The sequence below is a fragment of the Neolamprologus multifasciatus genome, chromosome 3 (genome assembly GCF_963576455.1).
Source record: "Neolamprologus multifasciatus chromosome 3, fNeoMul1.2, whole genome shotgun sequence".
NCBI lineage: Eukaryota > Metazoa > Chordata > Actinopteri > Cichliformes > Cichlidae > Neolamprologus > Neolamprologus multifasciatus.
In genome coordinates, this window is record NC_140441.1 from 40,876,468 (window position 1) to 40,896,950 (window position 20,483).

A 20,483-nucleotide genomic window follows, 5' to 3' on the forward strand; every position below is an offset into this window, starting at 1 on the left:
TTTGACACCTACGCGAAGCCATACCAAATTACTATCAGAGCTGGCCTACTGGTATTATACAGCTAATATATATATTGTTTAGTATTAAGCTTTGCTTGTTCCATATTCAGTTTTCCAGCAAAACGTGTTTGAGTCCATAAGAAAAGATTCATTCTTATATCTGGAGGAAGATTTTTTTTTTTTCCAATAAATATTAACGTTGCAACTTTGTTCCAGTTTTGAATTTTGGCCCACTGTGTATTTGAGTTTGACACCCCTGATCTAAGAGCAACAGGTTGCTTTTTCAGAAATATAAATGTGTTTAGGTCTAAGCTCGTTCACACTAGAGCTGCCAAGGACATTTTGACAGTCATGTAACCCTGTTCAAATAAAACCGCATCATCTAAAATCATTTGAATTTTTTGGATACACCAACAGAGCCGTTTTGACCGCCACAGAAATCAATTTAAAACGCTGCACTCAACAATCGTGGCATGTCTGGTTGCCTAGCACCACGCTGTGTTTACACACATTTTGATATGAAGCCTGCTATATCATGGCCCAGAGCTAGCTAGATGTGACTGATAGATAAATATATCGGGGCCCGTAGCTAGATGAAAGATGAAAAATCTCCGCAGGGCTGAACGGGCTGTGGATGGGATATTGCTGCCAGGCGGAGCAGAGCACATGACGGATGCACGGAAAAAATCGGGCGGGGTGCTGGCAGCGCAGCGGGGGCCAGGTGGAAGAACAGACATAACTGTTGTGATTATCAGGAGTCATGCAAACCATGCTGGCATATGAAAGAAATCCAAAGCTTAACTGCGGGCCCCTCTCGTGCCGGTTTCTAAGCTGTGATTGGATATAGCTGTTTGGGAGAGGGGTTTCCAGAAGGACAGCTGGTTGATGGTTTTGTCTCCTCTTTTCCCTTCTGGATTTTAGGAGCTGAGGATGAAGCTGTCCATAATTGTGTACATTACTAATTCAAGAGTCAACTGTTGTGAGCAGACTCCTGTACGTACAAACACTGGCAAAGCTAGTAGAGGGTACAAGAGATACAACAAGATTCTGTAGAGAAATACGCAGGGAAGTGTTCACATGCATGCACACGGATCGTAAACATGCCCCCTTCCATTATTTCTTAGTCTCTGTCAAGCTGAAAGTGCATCCAGGCTTTGAAATCTACTTCATGAAATGAAAGCTTTCAATAATTTTCATTTGTGTTTCCCAGATCAGGCTGATTGTGCAGACATAACAGTTTGAAACAGTCATTCATTTAGTGCACTTTGAAATGGAGATATGTTCCAGGAGGGTTCAGGAAATAGCCAACAACAGAGAGGGAGAGAGCGCAGTTCCACACAGGAGCTCGAACTTGTTGTGGCACCACTTTAGAGGCACCATCTGCCTCATTCATTGCTCAGCAGATCACAGTGCTTTCCATAGAAAAACATAAACTCCTTTCAGAGCGTCTACGTCTGCGCGCCCACACGCGTCCATCCACAAGACAGCGCTGTCTGAGGAACAAATAAACGTTCATTATCATCAGCCGTCTTTGTTTCAGCCGAAGACACGTGTGAGTGGGCATGTCAAGGCTGCAGAAAGCAAATGCGGCAGAAAGATACACAGCCGGCTGCAGCCTTCCCTTTAGGTTAGTGAATGCAGCTCATTGAGGCTTGCTGATTGGCAAAGGGGTCGCTTCCTCGGGATAGGCTGGTTAATTAGATAATTAGCTGCAGCAGCTCCTAATGAGAGCCCTATACCGCTTCATCCAGCGCAGGTGGATAACGCATACATACTCACCGCCTCTCTCCTTCTACATATTCATAGGCTATTCCATCACTGCCATGAAATTAACACCTCTGCATAAATTCTTTAATGTGTTGAGCGCAGGGGAGTCAGTGCAAATGCTCCTCACGCACACACACCTCTGGCACCTCGGAGAAACCAGGTAAGGTTTTCAATTAAAGAACCAGGTGTTGAAACAGGTTGAAATGAAGTGTGTGTAGGTATTCAAGATGTTAGATCCGAACATCTAAAACTCACAACCTGGCTCTAATAAACTGACAGAAGCTTCTTGGCGTGCACGCACACTTCTTAGGCTACGTCCACACGTACACGAGTATTTTTGAAAACGAAGATTTTCCGTTTTCATTTATAAAAAAAATCCCGTCCACACATAAACGCCAAAAACGAAGGAAAACGGTGCTAGGAACATGCCAAAGCAGCAGGTGGCGCTATATCCATATCCGTGTAGAAATGTTGGCCAATCAGAAGTCAATAAGCCTGGGTGGGAAAGAGTAAACAAAGATGGCGCATAGAAGCAGAACTGAGTCGTATGTGTGGAGGGACAGTAACTGTGTGTGTATATGTAAGCATTTAAACACTGCAGAGAGAACAATTAACAGTAACAGTATTTTGTCTACGTCCGCCATTGTAGAAATTCATTTCACCGAAACAATAACGTGACGTCAAAGAATGCGCACACTTTGACGCTGCGTTTTCTCCGTTTACCTCGTCCACACGTAAACGCAAAAACTGAGTTTTTGAAAATATCCACCCTGGGAGGAGTTTTTAAAATCTCCGTTTTTAGTGACCGAAAACGCTGTTTACGTGTGGACGAAAGGCGCAACGCATAGAAAAATCTGCGTTTTCAAAAATACCCGGGTACGTGTGGACGTAGCCTCAGTGTGTTTACCTGTGAACTGCAGCAGACAGTGACCAACTCTGTATATGTGTGTCTTTTGGGGCTAATGATGCCATAACTTGATTGTTGTCTCTAAGATGGCAGATGAATAGCCAGGAGGGGGGATGTGGCACATGGAGGAAGCCTGGCTCAGAGGTGACATGGCTGGGTAAGGGGAGAGGCAGGAACTGCGTCTCTCTGGGTCTGACTGTGTGGACCAGAAAGGAGGTGGAGGAGCAGGCAGAGGAGAGGAGAGCAGGTGTAGCCTGGCTGCCACACTGCTCACAGCATCTGTTACTGGGCCACTGAGTTACTATGATCAGTGTGTTTGGCATGTGTGTGTGTGGAGAAGAGTGAGCTACACGGATGGGTAAACTCTATTTCTCTCACTACTCTCTCTGCGCTGCGCTTGCTTCCCTTTTGTCCACCTCCTTCTCCCTTCTGCTCTCTCATTCAATTATGCATGTGTGTGTGTGTGTTGATGTTAGGTGTTATCACCTCTGCCATGATCATACTTTTCCTCCTGTCAATCACGGCCAACACAGTCAACACCGGGCAGTTCTGTCCTTGACCTCGCCCGTCCTAAAATGCAAATGACTTGAGTGGCCACACATATTCCCGGTGTGCGCAGCAGAAGAGGGGAACACGTAACACGAGCAACGAAGCACGCACACTTCCCCTTCTGGCCTCAGGTGCTGTGTTAGCCAGCGCTGATAGGTTAATGCAGCAGTAATAGCAGGACAGACATGCGTTTGCGTGCGTGTTAGTGGAGATCTAGGGAAGAAGAGCGCAGATCGACTGTGATGTCCAGCTGTGCCCCATCTAAAAGACTACTCCAAGAGAGCTGGAGCCCCGGGATGACCTGGTGTTTCTGGAATGAAAGATGTCACAGCAGAGCAGGCTGGCAGGAAGAAGCGCAGGGTGGTGTAATGGGAAACAGCAGGCGGTGTGTAAATCAGTGAGGAAATGATGCGAAGATAAACCGGGCACAGCGGCACGGTGGAGCAGCGGTTAGCGCTGTTGTTTCACAGCAAGAAGGTCCTGGGTTTAAATCCAGCCTGTGAGTTCCTACCAAAATCCAAAGATATGCTGGGCTTAGGTGTGAATGCGAGCGCGGTTGTCTCTGGGACAGACTTCCACCCTGTCCAGTGTGTACCTCGAAAAAAACATAGTAAGTCTCAGGGACAGGGCCTCAAAATGATGTCATCATCGCAGACACTCAGGAAAGTAAATACCTGGAGCTGCTATATCATTTATATTGTGAGATGACACTTTTTTAAAGATGTAAAAATCTATCACAGACAGTATGTTATAGCACCGGTCCCCAACCTTTATTAATGTCAGACAATATTTTCACGGACAAATACAACAGGATACGACCAAGACAGAAACTGTGGTATTTTGTAAATATAATAATAAAAACCGCAAATTCACTGTGTAATTGTGTAAACTTTAAATTGCCAACAACATTGAGAGCAACATCCCCCTCTCTGCCCCTTAATGCTCTCTGGGCGCTATGGTAACGCGTAAATATTTCTTTGAAAATAAGACACACAACTACAACACAGGAAAAGACCCAGGGAAACCGAGTTAACGATAAAAACCCTGAAAACCACAAATTTCCGTACCAGTCCGTGTACCGGTCTGTGGCCTGCGGGTTTGGGGACCTCTGTGTTGTAGCATTTGTAAAAGCTTTTACTATTTTTGCTGTGAGCCTGGGTTGAGGACACAGTGGCCAGGACTAGTCGGCAATACCTTTTTTTTTGACTGATTATCCGGCACAAAGAATAAATGTTTGGAGGTACAACGTTCCTCGTATTCCTGGTGGTTCTGATATGAGACCAGTTGACATTAAGGACGGCGTTCCCAATCTTTTTAAAGATCTTAAGGTGTTTCTAAAAATATCCCCCACATGTATCGAAATTCTAAATACTGTGCAACAATCTAGCAGCTGAAACAACAGAAGAAGAAATTACATTTTTTAAGCGCCCAAGGCTGCAATCCTGCTGACCGAGAGCAGATTATTGAATTTCTTTCTAACCAATTCTTCACATTATGAGATGCCTTTAGGGCCAAACTAATTTATTGGCAGCTTTCACCTTTATTTCACTTCAATCCTAATTTTACAAAATGTCAACACTCTGCGTGTTTTGTCATTGCTCTCAGGTCCAGATGGCTTCATGAAGGGCTCCTGGTTTTAGACATTAGATGACATTAATGTTTAACGCCCAAGCAGGTAATTTACAGCAGTAGATGCACTGACTTCAAATAAAGCCACACAACATGGATACTGTCAGAGGAGAGGCAAAAAAAAGCCATTTTAATTCATTCGGGTGAAAAATCCATCACCTGTCATTCATAACTCACACATAACCAACAGGTGACAGCATCAACTTCACAGGATCATGGAGAGGTGTTTGGGAATATTCGGAAAATCATTAAAAAGAAGCTCAAGCTTAAGACGAAGCAGAACAGAAGGCAAAAAATAAATAAAGAAAGAAATGAAGAAAAATCACATTTAATGGTGTAACACTGTCAATGGGGGATTGCTTCTTGTTCACAGAAAAGTCGGCTTGTGTTTGTGATTACATTAGTAATTCACTGCAACCAAAGCACATACTTCTGTTTGAGTGAATGCTAAGAGAAACAAACACGCACAGCCTACAGTGCAGTGAGCATTAAATACACAGCACTGTAGAATCCTAATGCCATATGTTAATTATTACGTCTTTGTGTTGGCTGCCTGCAAAGAGAGCTCAAAGGCTGACACAAACATCACACGGCACCGCGGCGGGTTCCACATACAAATGCTGACTGCTTTTCTTAGCAGTGTTTACACTCGCTAACAGCCTGTCTTTATGAGCGCCAGTCTGAATGTACAGATGCACGCCGATGATCGTTTGGTTCCCCAAACAACTCCGCTATCCCCATGGGAGAACTAAGTCCCCCAGTTAGCCCTGTAGCGCTGCGCGATGATTCAAACGGCTGTCATCCCTCTGTAATGATGATCCATCCGCAGCTATTACCAGCCCATGGTTTCTCACTTACCAAGCTGATTGTTTGACATGTGAGACATACATCAGGGTAATTTGCCCCATAACTCTTTTTTTAAAAGAGCACCCACAGCAAACCACGCACTGTGTGTGAGGATGGGAGTCAGAACTTGCAGGTAAATGAAACGGAAGATGAGCAGAGGACAAAACATGGGAGCAAATGGAGAAGAGAAAGTAAAAGTAGTAAGAAGGTAAAGAGGGTGGCCGCCTATGGTTTTATAGCCAGGTCTCAATGGGAATTAGCAGATTTGTGCCCAGTAAAGAAACACGTCAAGTGTTATATAACCCCCAACAAAGCCCAGTTTTGAGTCCAACGGATTGGATTACGTCAATGAAAAAGATGAAGAGACAAGAAAAATGATTCACTGCTTTATGTCACTAATATAAACTCTAAGACTGTCATCCACCTCTGTTAAGTCTCTTCTAATGCAGTTCAGTTCAAGGTTAATTCAGTTTCATGTAGATATAGCACCAGTACCCAAGAACATCTCGAGAACATCTTATCTCAAGGTGTTTTCAATAAGGCCCTACAATATTAGAGAAAACCCCAAGAATCAATGAGGAAGCACTTGGCAACAGCGGCAAAGAAAAACCCTGCTTTAAGAAGAAGAAACCTCCTGAAGAACCAAAAAAGCAGAGAATAAAGAGACCATAAACAAAACATGACAGGAGAAAGTAGACAAAATGGCATGCAGCAGAGGCATGTAAGCACATGGAGAGTAAAACCGATGGGAGTGAAGAAGAAATTGCATCATGGGAAGTTCCTCAGTACCCTGGGCATATGGCAGCGTAAGTAAGAGATGGTTCCGGGTCAACTAATCCTGCCTTGACTATTAGCTTCATTAGAAAGTAAAGAAATGGTTTCTGTGTCCTGAATCCAAACTGGGAGCTGATTCCACTGGTGAAGGACCAGATCGCTGAAGGACGTACTTTTAAAAACTTTAGGAACTACAAGTTAGCCTGCAGTCTGTTGGGATACTATGAGGTGTTCAGGCTACAATGAGGACTGATCGTTTGCAACAGTGGGAAAGGCAAGCTTTTGAATCATTTAGAAAAAAAAACCCACTGAAGTTTTTATGACACTGTGGCTGTTCTTTATGATTAAATCTAAACTGAAAGTCTTTACAGATTTATAATGTTGGAGATGTGAAGGTAGGAAGCACTGCTGGATAAAGTGACCTTTGAAAGTAACTTGTCACATTATAACATTACTGCCTGAAGGTAACATAACACCCTGTTGCAACTCCTTGTGCATATTAGTTACATAGTCCAGAGGGCATGCACACGAGTGCCTCTGAATGTACTGAGTGGGTCTCGCTGCACGACATTATCACTCTGTGGATATCCGTAGCATCTTTTAGAAGAGTAGCAGTTTTGCTTTGCTAAAAGCCTATGTTTAGCTAGCAGATGCTAGTTTCATGCAGACGACAGATACAATCTGCATTTCCATAAATCAATTTCAGGTGCTTTTTAAATAAACTGGTAATACAAGGATTACTTTCATGACGTACAGACTGTCCTTTGTGCCACTTCGCTACACAAGCTTTATTTTTATGGCAACAAAAGGAACAGTGAAATAATAACCAAACTCCAAAACACACGATTCAATACTGCCTTGCAAGAGAAAAGAGACTTACAATACAATACTTTTACTGTATTGTATTGGATTAATTGAAAGAGAAGCCACAGCTCTGACTTGGAGAAGAAAGAGTGGGTGTTGGCATAAGCAGCGGGTGTCCTCTTGAAATAAGAAATACCGTCACTAGTGGGAATGGCTCCCTATTAGGATTATTGGAAGTTCCTTTAAGGTGAATTATGATGAGAGCAGAAGAGAAGACGAGAAAGTAGGAGTCAGATCAGCTGACTGACTGGCTGAGCATCAAGGCCATGGACAAACGGAGGAGAAACAACGTCTGGGGACAGATGAAAAGAAGTCATGAGGGATGTCTGAAAACACGCCTGAAACTGTGTTAATGTGTGTGTCAGCGCAGGAGAGCGTCTCACCTGTGCGTGTGTGTGTGTGTGTGTGTGTGTGAGACAGAGGCTAGCTGAGGTGCTAATCCCCTCTCAGAAAACAGTGGACCAGCCTGTCCTCTTTCTCAAAGTCACACTCTATACCGCCCAACACACACTTAAGACACTATGGTCCCCCTTTCTCTCCTCTCACACAGAGTCAATAGGACTTTGCTCATCAATTCTGTCGGGGGTTGCTATGGAGACTGAGAATATTGTGTGCGCGTGTGCGTGCAGTTGGCTGTGGTGAACAGCCCGCGAGTGTCTTAATATCTTCTCTGGTCCTGTCAGGTCACGTTTCACACTGATGTCTGCCTGTAGTACGGCACGCGCAGCCCACCCCCCGCAACTAAAGACCCCCCACAGAAGCCTGGAGGAGACATTTTTCAAATCCACGCTCTATGAATACCAATTCAAAAGTAACTGTGTAAAAAAGTGTGTGTGTGTGCGTGCGTACTGTAATGAAGAGTCAATGCCATCTCTCCTGCGTGCGTGCGCACAGACAGCAGCACGAAGCATATATAATTGTGCCCTAGCTGAATGTCTACTCTAGTGCACACTCAAAAATATGCAAGTTTTATTTTTAGCATCGCAGGCAAATAGAGCCCCTCTCCTCCCTCATCTCCTGCTCTCTGCCCTCACTCTCCCCCACTGTCACTTCTCTCATCTCTTAAAATCTCTCACCCTGTATTCTCAGAGCGTCTTGGCCGCGCACACACACAGGCGGCATACATTACATCCATGCAAGGGGTTGCAGCACTAAAAATAACAAATTCTATAAGCTTTGTCCCATGCTGTTCCACCTCTGTGCTCTTATCATCATTGTTAATGTCTGAATGAATGCACAGTCTCATTTTCTCTCCTCTCAGGCAGCCGAGGGATGTAAAAAGCTTGCTGGGGTGGAGGTGACGTATGTACTGTAAGCACGTCTGTCTCCACGGCAGCCGAGCCAAGGTCAATTGCTCGGTGGCCCGGTGAAGCTTTTCATTACATATTTAACTCGGCCGAATTCCCTGCGGAGACCTCGCCGGAGACTGCCTGCTGCTCCTCTCTACCCCTTCGAAGCCCGTCTCGCTGCAAGCCCGCCTGTCTGGCTGCAGACAGGTACGACTCCACCGCATTAGCATACGCACAGAGTCAGGCGTGTCCTGCTAGGTGAATAATTCCACGGTGGTTAGCATTTGTATAGCGCCGCCACGGCTGGCGAGGCAGCTGTTAAATAAGGGCGTCAGGGAAGACAGAGAGAGAAAAGATCACATCTCTCAATCAGCCAGACGGGAAAAAAAAGACCCCCAACCTCTATTACTGCCATCCTGTCTGTGCTTGACTTTCATTTTGTTTTTCTTAAATGCTCACGTATCAACTCTATCACGCACACACAGACACAAACATATAGATAAAGCCCAGAGGGGAGAGATTAGCAGAGAGAGTGAGAGAAACTATTTATTTACATGCTAATGGAAATGTAAATCCCAGCTATGCCTTTATTCCTTAATAACTGTTTTTGAATAATAATAAAAAAAAGAAGCAGAGTGGGGGAATTTTTACATTATTATTAAAAAGAAATTATAATAAGTCAAGACCAGTTCTTTCAAGAAATGGTTTTTGGAGGTTTTCTTCCCACAGGACACAGAGCGACTCTGCTGTCCTGACTGGGATTGTAACTCGCTAAATGAGATGCTGTGAAGGGTTTACAATGGATGGATTAAGGAGCAAGTTGCCACAAGGGAGAGGCGATCTAAATAGGCTGCAGAAGTAGCAAAGCACTAACCAGGATAAAGGCGGGAGCTGCAGTCTGGAATGAAGGTAAGTGTGGAGTACTTCTCACTAATTGTGTAGTGTCAACATACAAACCAATCAATTACATAACTTAAAAAAACAAAAAAAACAAAACATGAGTACGTGAAAATACAGTGTACAACTATTACAAAGTTGACAATGTAAACTAAAGACAAAAAAAAAAAAAAGGTCTCTGCATAACAGTCTTTGGTCTCTCCAAAGCAATAAACCACAATAAATTGGTTTCCATCAGAGATGGAAGAAGATATTTTTCAAAACAGATTCAATCACAGAAAAAAGGAAAGAAAAAAAATTTGAGACATCAATTAAATACAATAACTGTGTTTTGAACAGTAACAGAACAGTATTGCTTTGAATTGTGGGTAAGATTAGAAAAGCAGTATAGAAACACTACCTTGGTCCAACACGGAGAACAATTTGACTGTCACCTGCTTCAAATATTTTTAGTCCTTGAAAGAGGATTTTTCCCTTTTTTAATTGGAAATCAGGACAAAATAGTTTTTTGCTCAACAGTAGACATTAGCCTAGCGTGTGCTGATAAAGAAAACTTTTTTTAAGACTGAAGACAATGTAGAATTTTATTTTTCATATTAAACCTAACAAACAACAAAAAGAAAAAGACTGAAGAGAGCGCTCGACTCCGTGATGCATGCATGCAATGTACAGGGTGGGCCATTTATATGGATACACCGTAATAACATGGGAATGGTTGGTGATATTACAGTCCTGTTTGTGGCACATTAGTATATGTGAGGGGGCAAACTCCTCAAGATGGGTGGTGACCATGGTGGCCATTTAGAAGTCGGCCATCTTGGATACAACTTTTGTTTTTTCAATAGGAAGAGGGCCATGTGACACATCAACTTATTGGTAATGTCACAAGAAAAACAATGGTGTGCTTGGTTTCAACGTAACTTTATTATTTCATGAGTTATTTACAAGTTTCTCTTTGTTCACAGCCATTGACATGTCGAAGAGGTTAACACGTGAGGAGCGGATCGAAATTGTGTTGATATCTGGTGAACGCAGTAACCGGGTCATTGCAGCGGATTTCAATGCAAGACACCCTACGAGACCACCCATCTCCCATGCTACAGTCAGCAAACTGCTTGCTAAGTTTTGTGAAACTGGTTCAGTGTTGGATTTGTCAAAATGTGGACGCAAGAAAACTGTCACTAATGAGAAACATCAGTGGCTGTCCTAGCTTCATTCAGCAAGAGCCCACGGCGTAGCACTCGCCGCATGTCACTGGAGAGTGGCATTAGTCGAACATCCCTTCGGCAGATATTAGCTACTCACAAATGGCACCCTTACAAACTCCAGCTACTGCAGCATCTCAACGAGGATGACCCAGATCGGTGCACAGAATTTGCAGAATGGGCAAAACAAAAATTGGAACAGGACCCTCAGTTCACGCAGAAGATTTTGTTCAGTGATGAGGCAAACTTTTATGTGAATGGTGGAGTTAACAAACAAAACCACCGCTATTGGTCTGACACTAACCCACACTGGATGGATCCCTCCAAGACTGTTGGTACAACAAAAGTGATGGTTTGGTGTGGTATATGGGGTACAGTGATAGTGGGTCCATTCTTCATCAATGGAAACTCAAGGCCACTGGATATTTGAAATTGCTACATGATGATGTGTTTCCCTCTTTGTGCACTGAAGCTGGCACGTTCCCTGAGTTTTTCCAGCAAGATGGTGCACCACCACATTATGGCTGCCAGGTCCGAGCATTCCTAGATGAACAGTTTCCTGGAAAGTGGATTGGTCATCGTGGGCCAGTTGAATGGCCCCCAAGGTCTCCCGATCTGACCCCCTTAGACTTTTATCTTTGGGGTCATCTGAAGGCAATTGTCTATGGTGTGATGATACGAGATGTGCAGCACCTGAAACTACGGATACTGGATGCCTGTGCTGGCATTTCTCCTGCGGTGTTGCTATCAGTGTGTGAAGAGTGGGAGAAGAGGGTTGCATTGACAATCCAACACAATCGGCAGGCACATTGAACACATTTTATAAGTGGTCAGAAACTTGTAAATAACTCATGAAAGAATAAAGTTACGTTGAAACCAAGCACACCATTGTTTTTCTTGTGACATTACCAATAAGTTGATGTGTCACATGGCCCTCTTCCTATTGAAAAAACAAAAGTTGTATCCAAGATGGCCGACTTCTAAATGGCCACCATGGTCACCACCCATCTTGAGGAGTTTGCCCCCTCACATATACTAATGTGCCACAAACAGGACTTTAATATCACCAACCATTCCCATGTTATTACGGTGTATCCATATAAATGGCCCACCCTGTAGACAGTGTTGAGTGTATTGTAACAGTAATGACGTGTGAATCCTGCTTCCAGGTCCTCTCTGTGTTTATTAAAGCTGTTGCTTTTTTTTTTTAACATGTTTTAATGCTTTGTATTCCTGCAGCATTATATTAATGATTAACCTCGTATTGTGGATGGATTATCTCAGTTGTTCTCCTGACTGAAGTTTAACTCAGGGTTATATATCCCTTTTTTTGCATGACAATTCTGTACGTTATACATCAAACCATTGTAACAATAGTAACTTTAACCTTGGTAGGATGCAATGTGCTATGACTATCATCACAAGGTGGCATCTAGAAGCTACTTGCTAACTGCTACTCAACAACAAATTTTGAATAACACCCTGTTAACAAGAGGCATCAGACCTGTTAAACATGCACTAAAAAAGCCTGAAAGAAGAGAAACTTTCAAAGCCACAGACAACTACAGCTGTCAGAGTGTTGCGTGGAACTAATGTCCTGTAAAAACTCAGCTAGCTTTTAAAACACGTCACAAGTCTGCCTTTACCAAAGAGCTTCTAATATTCTCCACTATGCATACATGTATATACACTTGATGGGGCGACCGTGGTTCAGGGGGTTGGGTAGCTCGTCTTGTAACTCGCGATATGGCAGCCTCGCTTCTGTCAATCTGCCCCAGGGCAGCTGTGGCTTGCCTCCACCAGTGTGTGAATGTGAGAGTGAATGAATAGTGGAATTGCTTTGAATGTCCTGAAAAGCGCTATTTAAATGCAATCCATTATTATTACTTGAGAAATAAAAAGAGAACACTGATAATTGATGACAGAGGGATTTTGACTCAGTCTGCGCTCCAGTTGGGTTAATTATTAATCGCGTTAGTCGTGATGACGGCGCGTTAACGCTCACAGCACTAAAAAATTGTAAGGTTGCCATTGGCTTTAAACCAGATGAAAGAGGTAAACCTAAGAATGTAACCAAAGCGGTGTGCCACTTGTGCAGACGTATAGTGCAAGCAAAGTACTCAAACACGAGTAACTTGCATGAGCATGTACGTGTCCATGATAGGCTATCACCAGCTTCTGCACCTCCATCAACAAGCAGATGAGGTGGGGGCAGATGAAAGAGGGTGCTGTTAAAACAGCACTACTATTCTGTTGACTGCTTCTATTAGCTCCATCATTATTAGCAAACTTACTCATGAGCAGATAAATTAATAAATAAATCGCCCTTGTAAAAACAATCGCCGATGGGCTCAGCCTATCATTGATAGTCGTTATTTTCATCCAGTCGCCCAGCCCTACCTGTGCCAAAAACATTTACTATACATTAAATGATTTGAATTATATGTGTTTATGAGTTTTGACAACCAGATTCAATTTCAGGAGCAGAATAAATTGCACTTCCTTTTGCTCTCCAGATACAGTATGGGCAAGGCATGTTTCAAAGACCAGCTTTAAGTCCTAATTAGCAGCAGTGCATTCCAATTAACTCAACTCCAGCTTTAATCATTTATATGATCAGGGTAATTAAATACATCACTACGTCGAAACCATACAGCACAGGAAATTTTGCGAGACCCAGACTAATTTGTGGTAGGCTTCATAAACCAAGACCACAAAACTGAACTCTTGCACTGCTGACTGCAGCACCGGAAGACTGCATCGCTGATGATATCGAATATAATCTCACGCGAAGACGTCGGCCTACGCAGAAACACACGCTGTTTCGAGTTTTCATATCACATGGCCACATCTAGCTTCTGTATCAATAAGTCCTGCATCGCCCTTCCAAATCGACATGTCGGATTGCTGAAGCAAGAACACAAACAGCAGAAACCACCGCACAGCGTATCCACAGAGCAGACATTGATATGCATGACTGCATGCACCTACACGTGCCTGGTGCACACCACCTCTAAACACACAAACGCTCGCTTCTAACCCCACACTAGCTTTGCTGCGTGCCTCTCTCTGTCAAAGGAAAATGCCATCCATCATGCAGGATGCATGGGGTGAAAGATTACTCACATTTCTCCCAATCATGGCCAAATTGCTCTGGATGGCTCTCATATTTGGGAGATGGCTGTGGCCGTCTCTTTGCATACAAATGACAAAGTCTCCCCCGCAATTTGCTTTCTCCTTGACTCAAAGAATGTGATGAGAGAGTTACAGACAGGGTGCAGGAAGAAGAAAATGCAGAAATGCAGCTGGAGGACTGGAAGGAGGGAAAGAGATGTAACATACAAGGACAGATAATTAAGTCCAACCTAATGCTCACGTCATTAGGTAGTGCGTGAATCTAATGCCGCTGAGACACCTGACTTATTTTTATCATCTTTGAAAACTACATTTGTAATCCACACATTTAAATGTCTTTTGTACAGGATTACTTTCATCTAAAAGTCAACACACCAGGTTCAAGCTGGCATGAAACAGTACTATGAATATCCTCAGTATGCAGATATCATACAGCATTGCTCTATAAGAGTACTAACAGATATATGCATAACATATCAAAGAGGGCTGGGAGCACGAATTAACAAGTTAACAAGCCAACAGTGTTGCCAGGTTTTAGTCTGGAGGTAGAAACCTAATGCCTGAAAAGTTACCAATCCCCTTGTTATGATGAGAAAAACAGGAAACTAGCCTTTGCTTTCTATTCCCAAGTTCATCTAACCTGGAACTTTGCTAGAATTGCTTTTCCTTTCAGAAACAGGGTTTCTGCCAGTCTATTACAAGCTTGGTGGCCCATCTGATCTAAACTGATCCACTGCTGGTCCTAAGCACTGTGGATTTTTTTCCATACATACACAAAAATATAAGCATTAAGCTGACTAATATACAGCCACGGTTAAACAAAAATACACACAATGATTAAAAAGCTCTTTTATTTAGTAACTGCTTTCTGTATGACTTTATCAATCTCTCACATGTTCGCTTGCTTTGCTTTAGATCATTAATGCCACGTAACAGACACACAGACTGATGGGCAATAACAACTGTTGATAAGGTTCCTCTGTGGCATTGTGGTAACACAAACCTGAATGCGCTTATCAACAAGCTGCCAAATTTTTCTTTTATAGTGGTCCTCACTCTTGATGCACTTCTAAGGAAGTCAAGGAAATCAAGTACATTTGTTTAGCAGGGCCTTGCTGCTTTTACCCTCTTAGTTCCTGTATTAACAGTGACAGTGTACTTCTACTTCTTCAACATTTTACTCAGTAGCCTGCTGTTGCCATTAGCTGTTAAAGCTATAAAAATAGCTCAAATAACTACATCAGTTTCAAAGGGAATAAAGGATATGGCAAATATGCTGTAATTTACAATGAGTTTAGCTGTTCAGATGATATTCGACTACCTCCAGACACAAATTGAGTCAGATGAGTAAAGTAAAGCTAACTGTGATTTGATTCCCTCTCTATTAAATGTTGTAAACATGAAATAATGAGAAATACTAGCATGCTCCCATGTTTCTCTCAATCATTTCAATTTGACAGAAGAAAATACCTTTTTCACACTTTTATAGTTGTGTCAGTCAGGTTAGCTAGTGTGATAGCACTCAGGATAGCCATGACATTGCAGTAGTAGTCACATTATTCTGTATGATAACAAGTGTGTGCCGGCTGCTAATGAGCACCACTTCACCTGCAAGCTAATTAGAGCTAATTACAGCTCCACAAGCCTGGTAGCAGCACTTTTAGAAGGAGAATGACACCAGCGCTGACTCTAAACCACAGCGGCTAGATTTTGGCCAAAACTGTCACTCTTAACGAAGTAACAAACTCGTTACCAGCACATTTCTGTAACAATTAACTTGATGAGAAGAATTATACTTTATAGATAGCAGCAATCAACAATAACAAAAGCAACAAAAAGGCCTTTTAACAGTCCTTTAATAGATATTTCATATTGCATTCTGTTATTCACTGTAGCAAAGAAATGCTGATGAATTCAATAGGGAAGCACTGAAAAGCAAACACTTTAGGTAATTGCATGCAAATGAAAATGTGTCACCGCAGTAAAGGCGGTTTAAATGCTCCAAAAACAACACAGCAACATCCTTTAAGAAAGAAACAAAACAAATCAAAGCCAGGCTGCCTATTTTAAAACAGCTTCCAGGAGCCCGCTCTCTCTTCGGCTAATGAAATATCTAAAGCACTTAGTTTCCTTTAGTTAGCACCTGCCTCCTTAGAGGCATGTTCCTCCTCTCCAAGCTAAATTACTTGGTCTCAGTGGAGCGAGACAGAGTGCGGTAACAAAGAGGAGAAGTCGAGTGTATTTTCAAAAAAGGGATGACGCGCTCGTGCTGGAGAGCTGAGGTGGCAGACAATAGTGTGCTGGCAGATCTCACAGTGAACTGAGCAGACAGGTTAAAGCGTGCTACACCGGGCCTGTAAAGCCACTCTAACCACTTTCCAAATCCCTCACTTTCCCTCAGTGCTGCTGCTGGTACTAACAGCTCAAAAGTGCATCATAACCAAACCTTCCCCTACCACAATACTCTGCAAAGGTTTTTTTTTTTTTTTTTACAATGCCTACTCTCTGTGGAATGAATTATACATCTGCAAAACAGTCACCTGAAGGTTGGAGGTTCTGGGCGAGGGCGTGCAGTTAAAATGAGGAATTGTGAGGTGCATTTCCACGTCAGTAAAAATGCCACATCTGTATATGATTTGCATGCTTGTTCTCTTCTTCCACTCCTACGTTTAATAGACTTCCTGGCAATGCAGGACTCAGTAGCCAAATAAAAAAACAGGATGTATGGTGACAAGAGTACGAGGATTAAGCAAGTAAGCTAAAAGATCTCACAAAGCAACACATCATGCCACCACATAAAGAAAAAGCTGACATACTTTTATTATCAGTCTGAAAAGAGCCATTTCTAAGGCTTTAGGACTCCAGTGTTGAAGTGACTGGCCTACCAAGATTCCTCCAAGAGTCTACTGATGACTCATCAGGTCACAAAATAACACAGAACAATATTTAAAGACCTGCAGGCTTCACGTGCCTTAGTCAAGTTCAGAGTTCATGATTCTACAAGAATCACACCAGCAGTCAAACATGCTGGTAGTGTAACGGTCTTGGGCTGTTTTGTTGCCTCGGGATCTGTTAGACTCGCCGTAATTGAGGGAAACATGAATTCTGCTCTGTATCAGGAAATTCTGAAGGACAATGTCCAACCATCATTGTGCTCTGAAGGTGTTGCATTTGGGTTATCCAAGTCCACCTCTGAATAGCTCAAAAAGAAACCAAACAAAATAAGATGCTTTGGTATCACCTTAAGGAGTCTGTTAATACTCAAAAACAATTCAGTCTGAATTATAACAATTCTGCAAAAAAGAGTGGGCCAAATTTCCTCCAGAGCAATGTGAAAGATTCACTGCCGGTTATCACAAATACTTAATTGCAGCTGTTGATGCCAAGGATGGCACAACCAGTTATTAGGTTTAGAGGGCAATTACTTATTAACATAGTGCCGCAAGGATAATAAATAAGCAAAAAAAAAAAAAAAAAGAAAGAAAGAAGTCAGGAAGGGTGTAAACAGTTTTTCGCAGCACTTTAACTTTAACTCTATGTAAGCCAGTGTTTCCCAACCTTTTGGAGCCACGGCACATATTTCACTTTAGAAAAATCACACAGCACACCACCAAACAAAAATGTCACAAAAAGGATATTGATCACTTTCCCCATGCGCACCAGGCACAGTGGAATTGGTTTGGTTTGTCCCCAGTATACTTGTTTTGCTTTCTTTTGACCACTACTCATGCTAGGGCTTCATCTGGGTCGGAATTTTCTCCAGGATCCAGGTCAGATTGACTACGTTTTCTTTTCAAATATTTATCTATTTATTTATTACACGCTTTGTCGTCTCACTCACAGCATGACTATTATGTAATTTCTTCTTCGTCTTCTTCTGTTTTATTGGCAGTTGGCAACCCATTTAATTAGAGCAGGTAGCTGTACTGCCCTCTAGTGGAAGAGAAAGTAATCAATCTGCCCGTTACTAATCAGGTTGAACCAGATAATCTTCCACGGCACACCTGATTATTTCTCATGGCACACCTATGCACAATGGTTGGGAAACAATTATGTAGACAAATCTAGACAACATTTAAGGTAAGATTTTTTTTTTAATTTTAGGAGAAATCTAGTGCATATGAAGCCATGTGCTTCATTCCTCCCAACTTAAAATAAGTCACTGCTGATTATGGCTCCATATATGTCTTCGACCACATTTTTGAAAGTAAAATTCTTCTGATTAATACATTGCAAAACCATATCTGCCTTCTCTTCTACCTGCTCTTCATTCTACTTATTCTGCATTCTTCTATTTTAAGAGAAAAGGGTCCATGATGCACGGTGGGACGGTGGTTAGCACTGTTGCCGCACAGCAAGAAGGTCCTGAATTCAATTCCACCACTAGGCCGGGGTCTTTCTGTGTGGAGTTTGCATGTTCTTATGTGGGTTTCCTACGGGTACTCTGGCTTCCTCCCACAGTCCAAAAACATGCAGTTAGTGGGGATAGGTTAACTGATCAATCTAAATTGCCCATAGGTGTGAATGCGGGAGTGAATGTGAGAGTGAATGGTTGTCTGTCTCTGTGTGTTAGCCCTTTGACAGACTGGCGACCTGTCCAGGGTGTACCCCGCCTCTCGCCCTATGACAGCTGGGATAAGCTCCAGCAACCCCCGTGACTCTGAAAAGGATAAATGGAACCGAGTGGATGGATGGATAAAACTGTGCACATCTTTATAAATTACAGTCCTCCTAGAAATATGTGCAGATTCAACCTGGTTTAGACTTCAGCATTTAACCATAAACACTCAAGGAGTCTTTGCACATTTTTATACTTTGATCCTTCCAGTCCCATTGTATCAGGCTCCACCACAATACTTCATCCACAACTTTACCAAATGATCATGATCTATCCTGGCACCATCACCAAGGGATACCATGGAAACTAAGCTTGAATTGTAACATTTTTTATCTCTTTTTATTCACACTGCACACTGGGTAAAGACGAGCCAAACTTCCTTTCTGGTGTGTTTCAGCTGAGACAGTCTGGCTAGTGTCTTCATCTCAGCTCCCCCTGTTTCCAAGAAAGGGTTTACAATGCAAAAGTTTTGTAAAAAACAAAAACAAAACAAACAAAAAAAGGCCATCAGTATTCAAAGAAAATTAAAGAATTACACAATCGGTGTTTAGACAGTGAGGGGAAATCTATAAGTAAGTGAGCTGTAACGATCAGGCCCTGGACTGGTTGTCATTACAATGATGGGTTCTATTCATGTCACCCATCATCGACTCCGTTTAGAGAAAAGAAGAAACGTTCTTTTAGCTCAGCGTTTGGGCAGATATGGAATATAAATCTAATCTATTTGTTGGTGCAAATCTGTTAGCATGAAAAAGTCATGAGGGCCACTCACCGAGCACGCCGAGCCTGTAGTTCATGGTTACCACGATCACGTTGCCGTAGGCGGCGAGGACGCTGGCATCAAACATGTTTCCTGTGCCTTCCATGTAGGAGCCGCCGTGAATAAACAGCATCACCGGCTTCTTCCTGCGGTCACGGATATCTACATGCACAAACAGGGAAAAACAGAGTGTGAAAGAACAAAAAGTCAATGACTGCATTCACAGTTATGATTAGACATTGTGTTAGACCATAGTTTATGGAACTAACTGCAGCGTGATGAAAACACAGCACTGGATCAGTGCTGCATTACTTCCTGCGGCTGGATGCCAACCTTTAAAAATGGGGTTGAGCTCATTTAGATTTCAGCCAATGATTCTAACAACAGGCAGTAACGAGAGGCGCCACCATGAGAATCTTGTCAAATGTTTCCTGGTGATTAAAGCGAGAAAAAAAAAGGCTTGAAGAAAATTACCAGCTACTGTAGTGCTTCACATTAGAGCCTGTCGTGCATCAGTCTTTACTTCACACTGAGGCCCAGATTGACTAAAACTGATGCAATTTCTAGCGCAGTGCAAAAGCATCTGTGTGTGCAACTGAAAATTGATGGCAGCCTGAGGCAATTAGTTTCAACAGAGAATGTCCAGATAAATTCACAGAATATCTGCACAACAGCTCTTATGATGGGGTAGCTCAACGTGTTGGTGTCAGAGTTCACTCCAAAGAGCTCTCTGCTGCAGAGAAGAGATGTTTAACACTGTGCAAACAGCCACTCTCTAGTAAACACACTCAAAGCAATGTGTCACAACATACAGAAGGTAAAAACGAAGGTACCAGGATGACTAGGAAACATATCAAAGCCGGGCCCCAAAGAAGTGGAGCTGATGTCTGTATCCCCTCTGAAGAGCATTCAGTGAGCAATCAACACAAAATAAAAGGCCACTGGCTCTCAATATATCATGTGTGCAATAAATTTCCATAATTTCCTCGTTTTATTTTGCACCTTGGAACTCGGAACCCCCATAAATGCAAATTTCAAGTCGCCTTGAGCTGCAGGGACAGCTATAGAAACCTATTTCTAGGTCAGCTCCCCTGTGTGGAATCTCTAGAAGAACACAGTTTTCTTGGACACTATCATTTTGCACTGGCACAAATTGTTGGTGGGTCCCTCCTTGAGGTGAAAAATGGAAAGATAGCTAAAAAGTTACCCATGGAAAAGTTACGCAAGAACATTAGAAAACAAA

At 42.7% G+C, this 20,483-nt stretch overlaps 1 protein-coding gene and 1 long non-coding RNA gene across 2 annotated transcripts in view; both read right to left on the reverse strand.

Moving 5' to 3' along the window:
- The window catches only part of LOC146523211 (uncharacterized), a 54,117-nt gene extending 44,258 nt beyond the window's left edge, over positions 1-9,859 (reverse strand). The window contains exon 1 of the long non-coding RNA XR_014870033.1: positions 13-9,859. This is a non-coding gene — a long non-coding RNA (uncharacterized LOC146523211). The remainder of the gene's footprint in view (positions 1-12) is intronic.
- Positions 1-20,483, reverse strand: part of nlgn2a (neuroligin 2a) — a 187,347-nt gene that overhangs the window by 73,888 nt on the left and 92,976 nt on the right. The window contains 1 exon segment of the mRNA XM_085136744.1: positions 19,253-19,402. Within this exon segment, the coding sequence (XP_084992870.1) occupies positions 19,253-19,402 (150 nt within the window).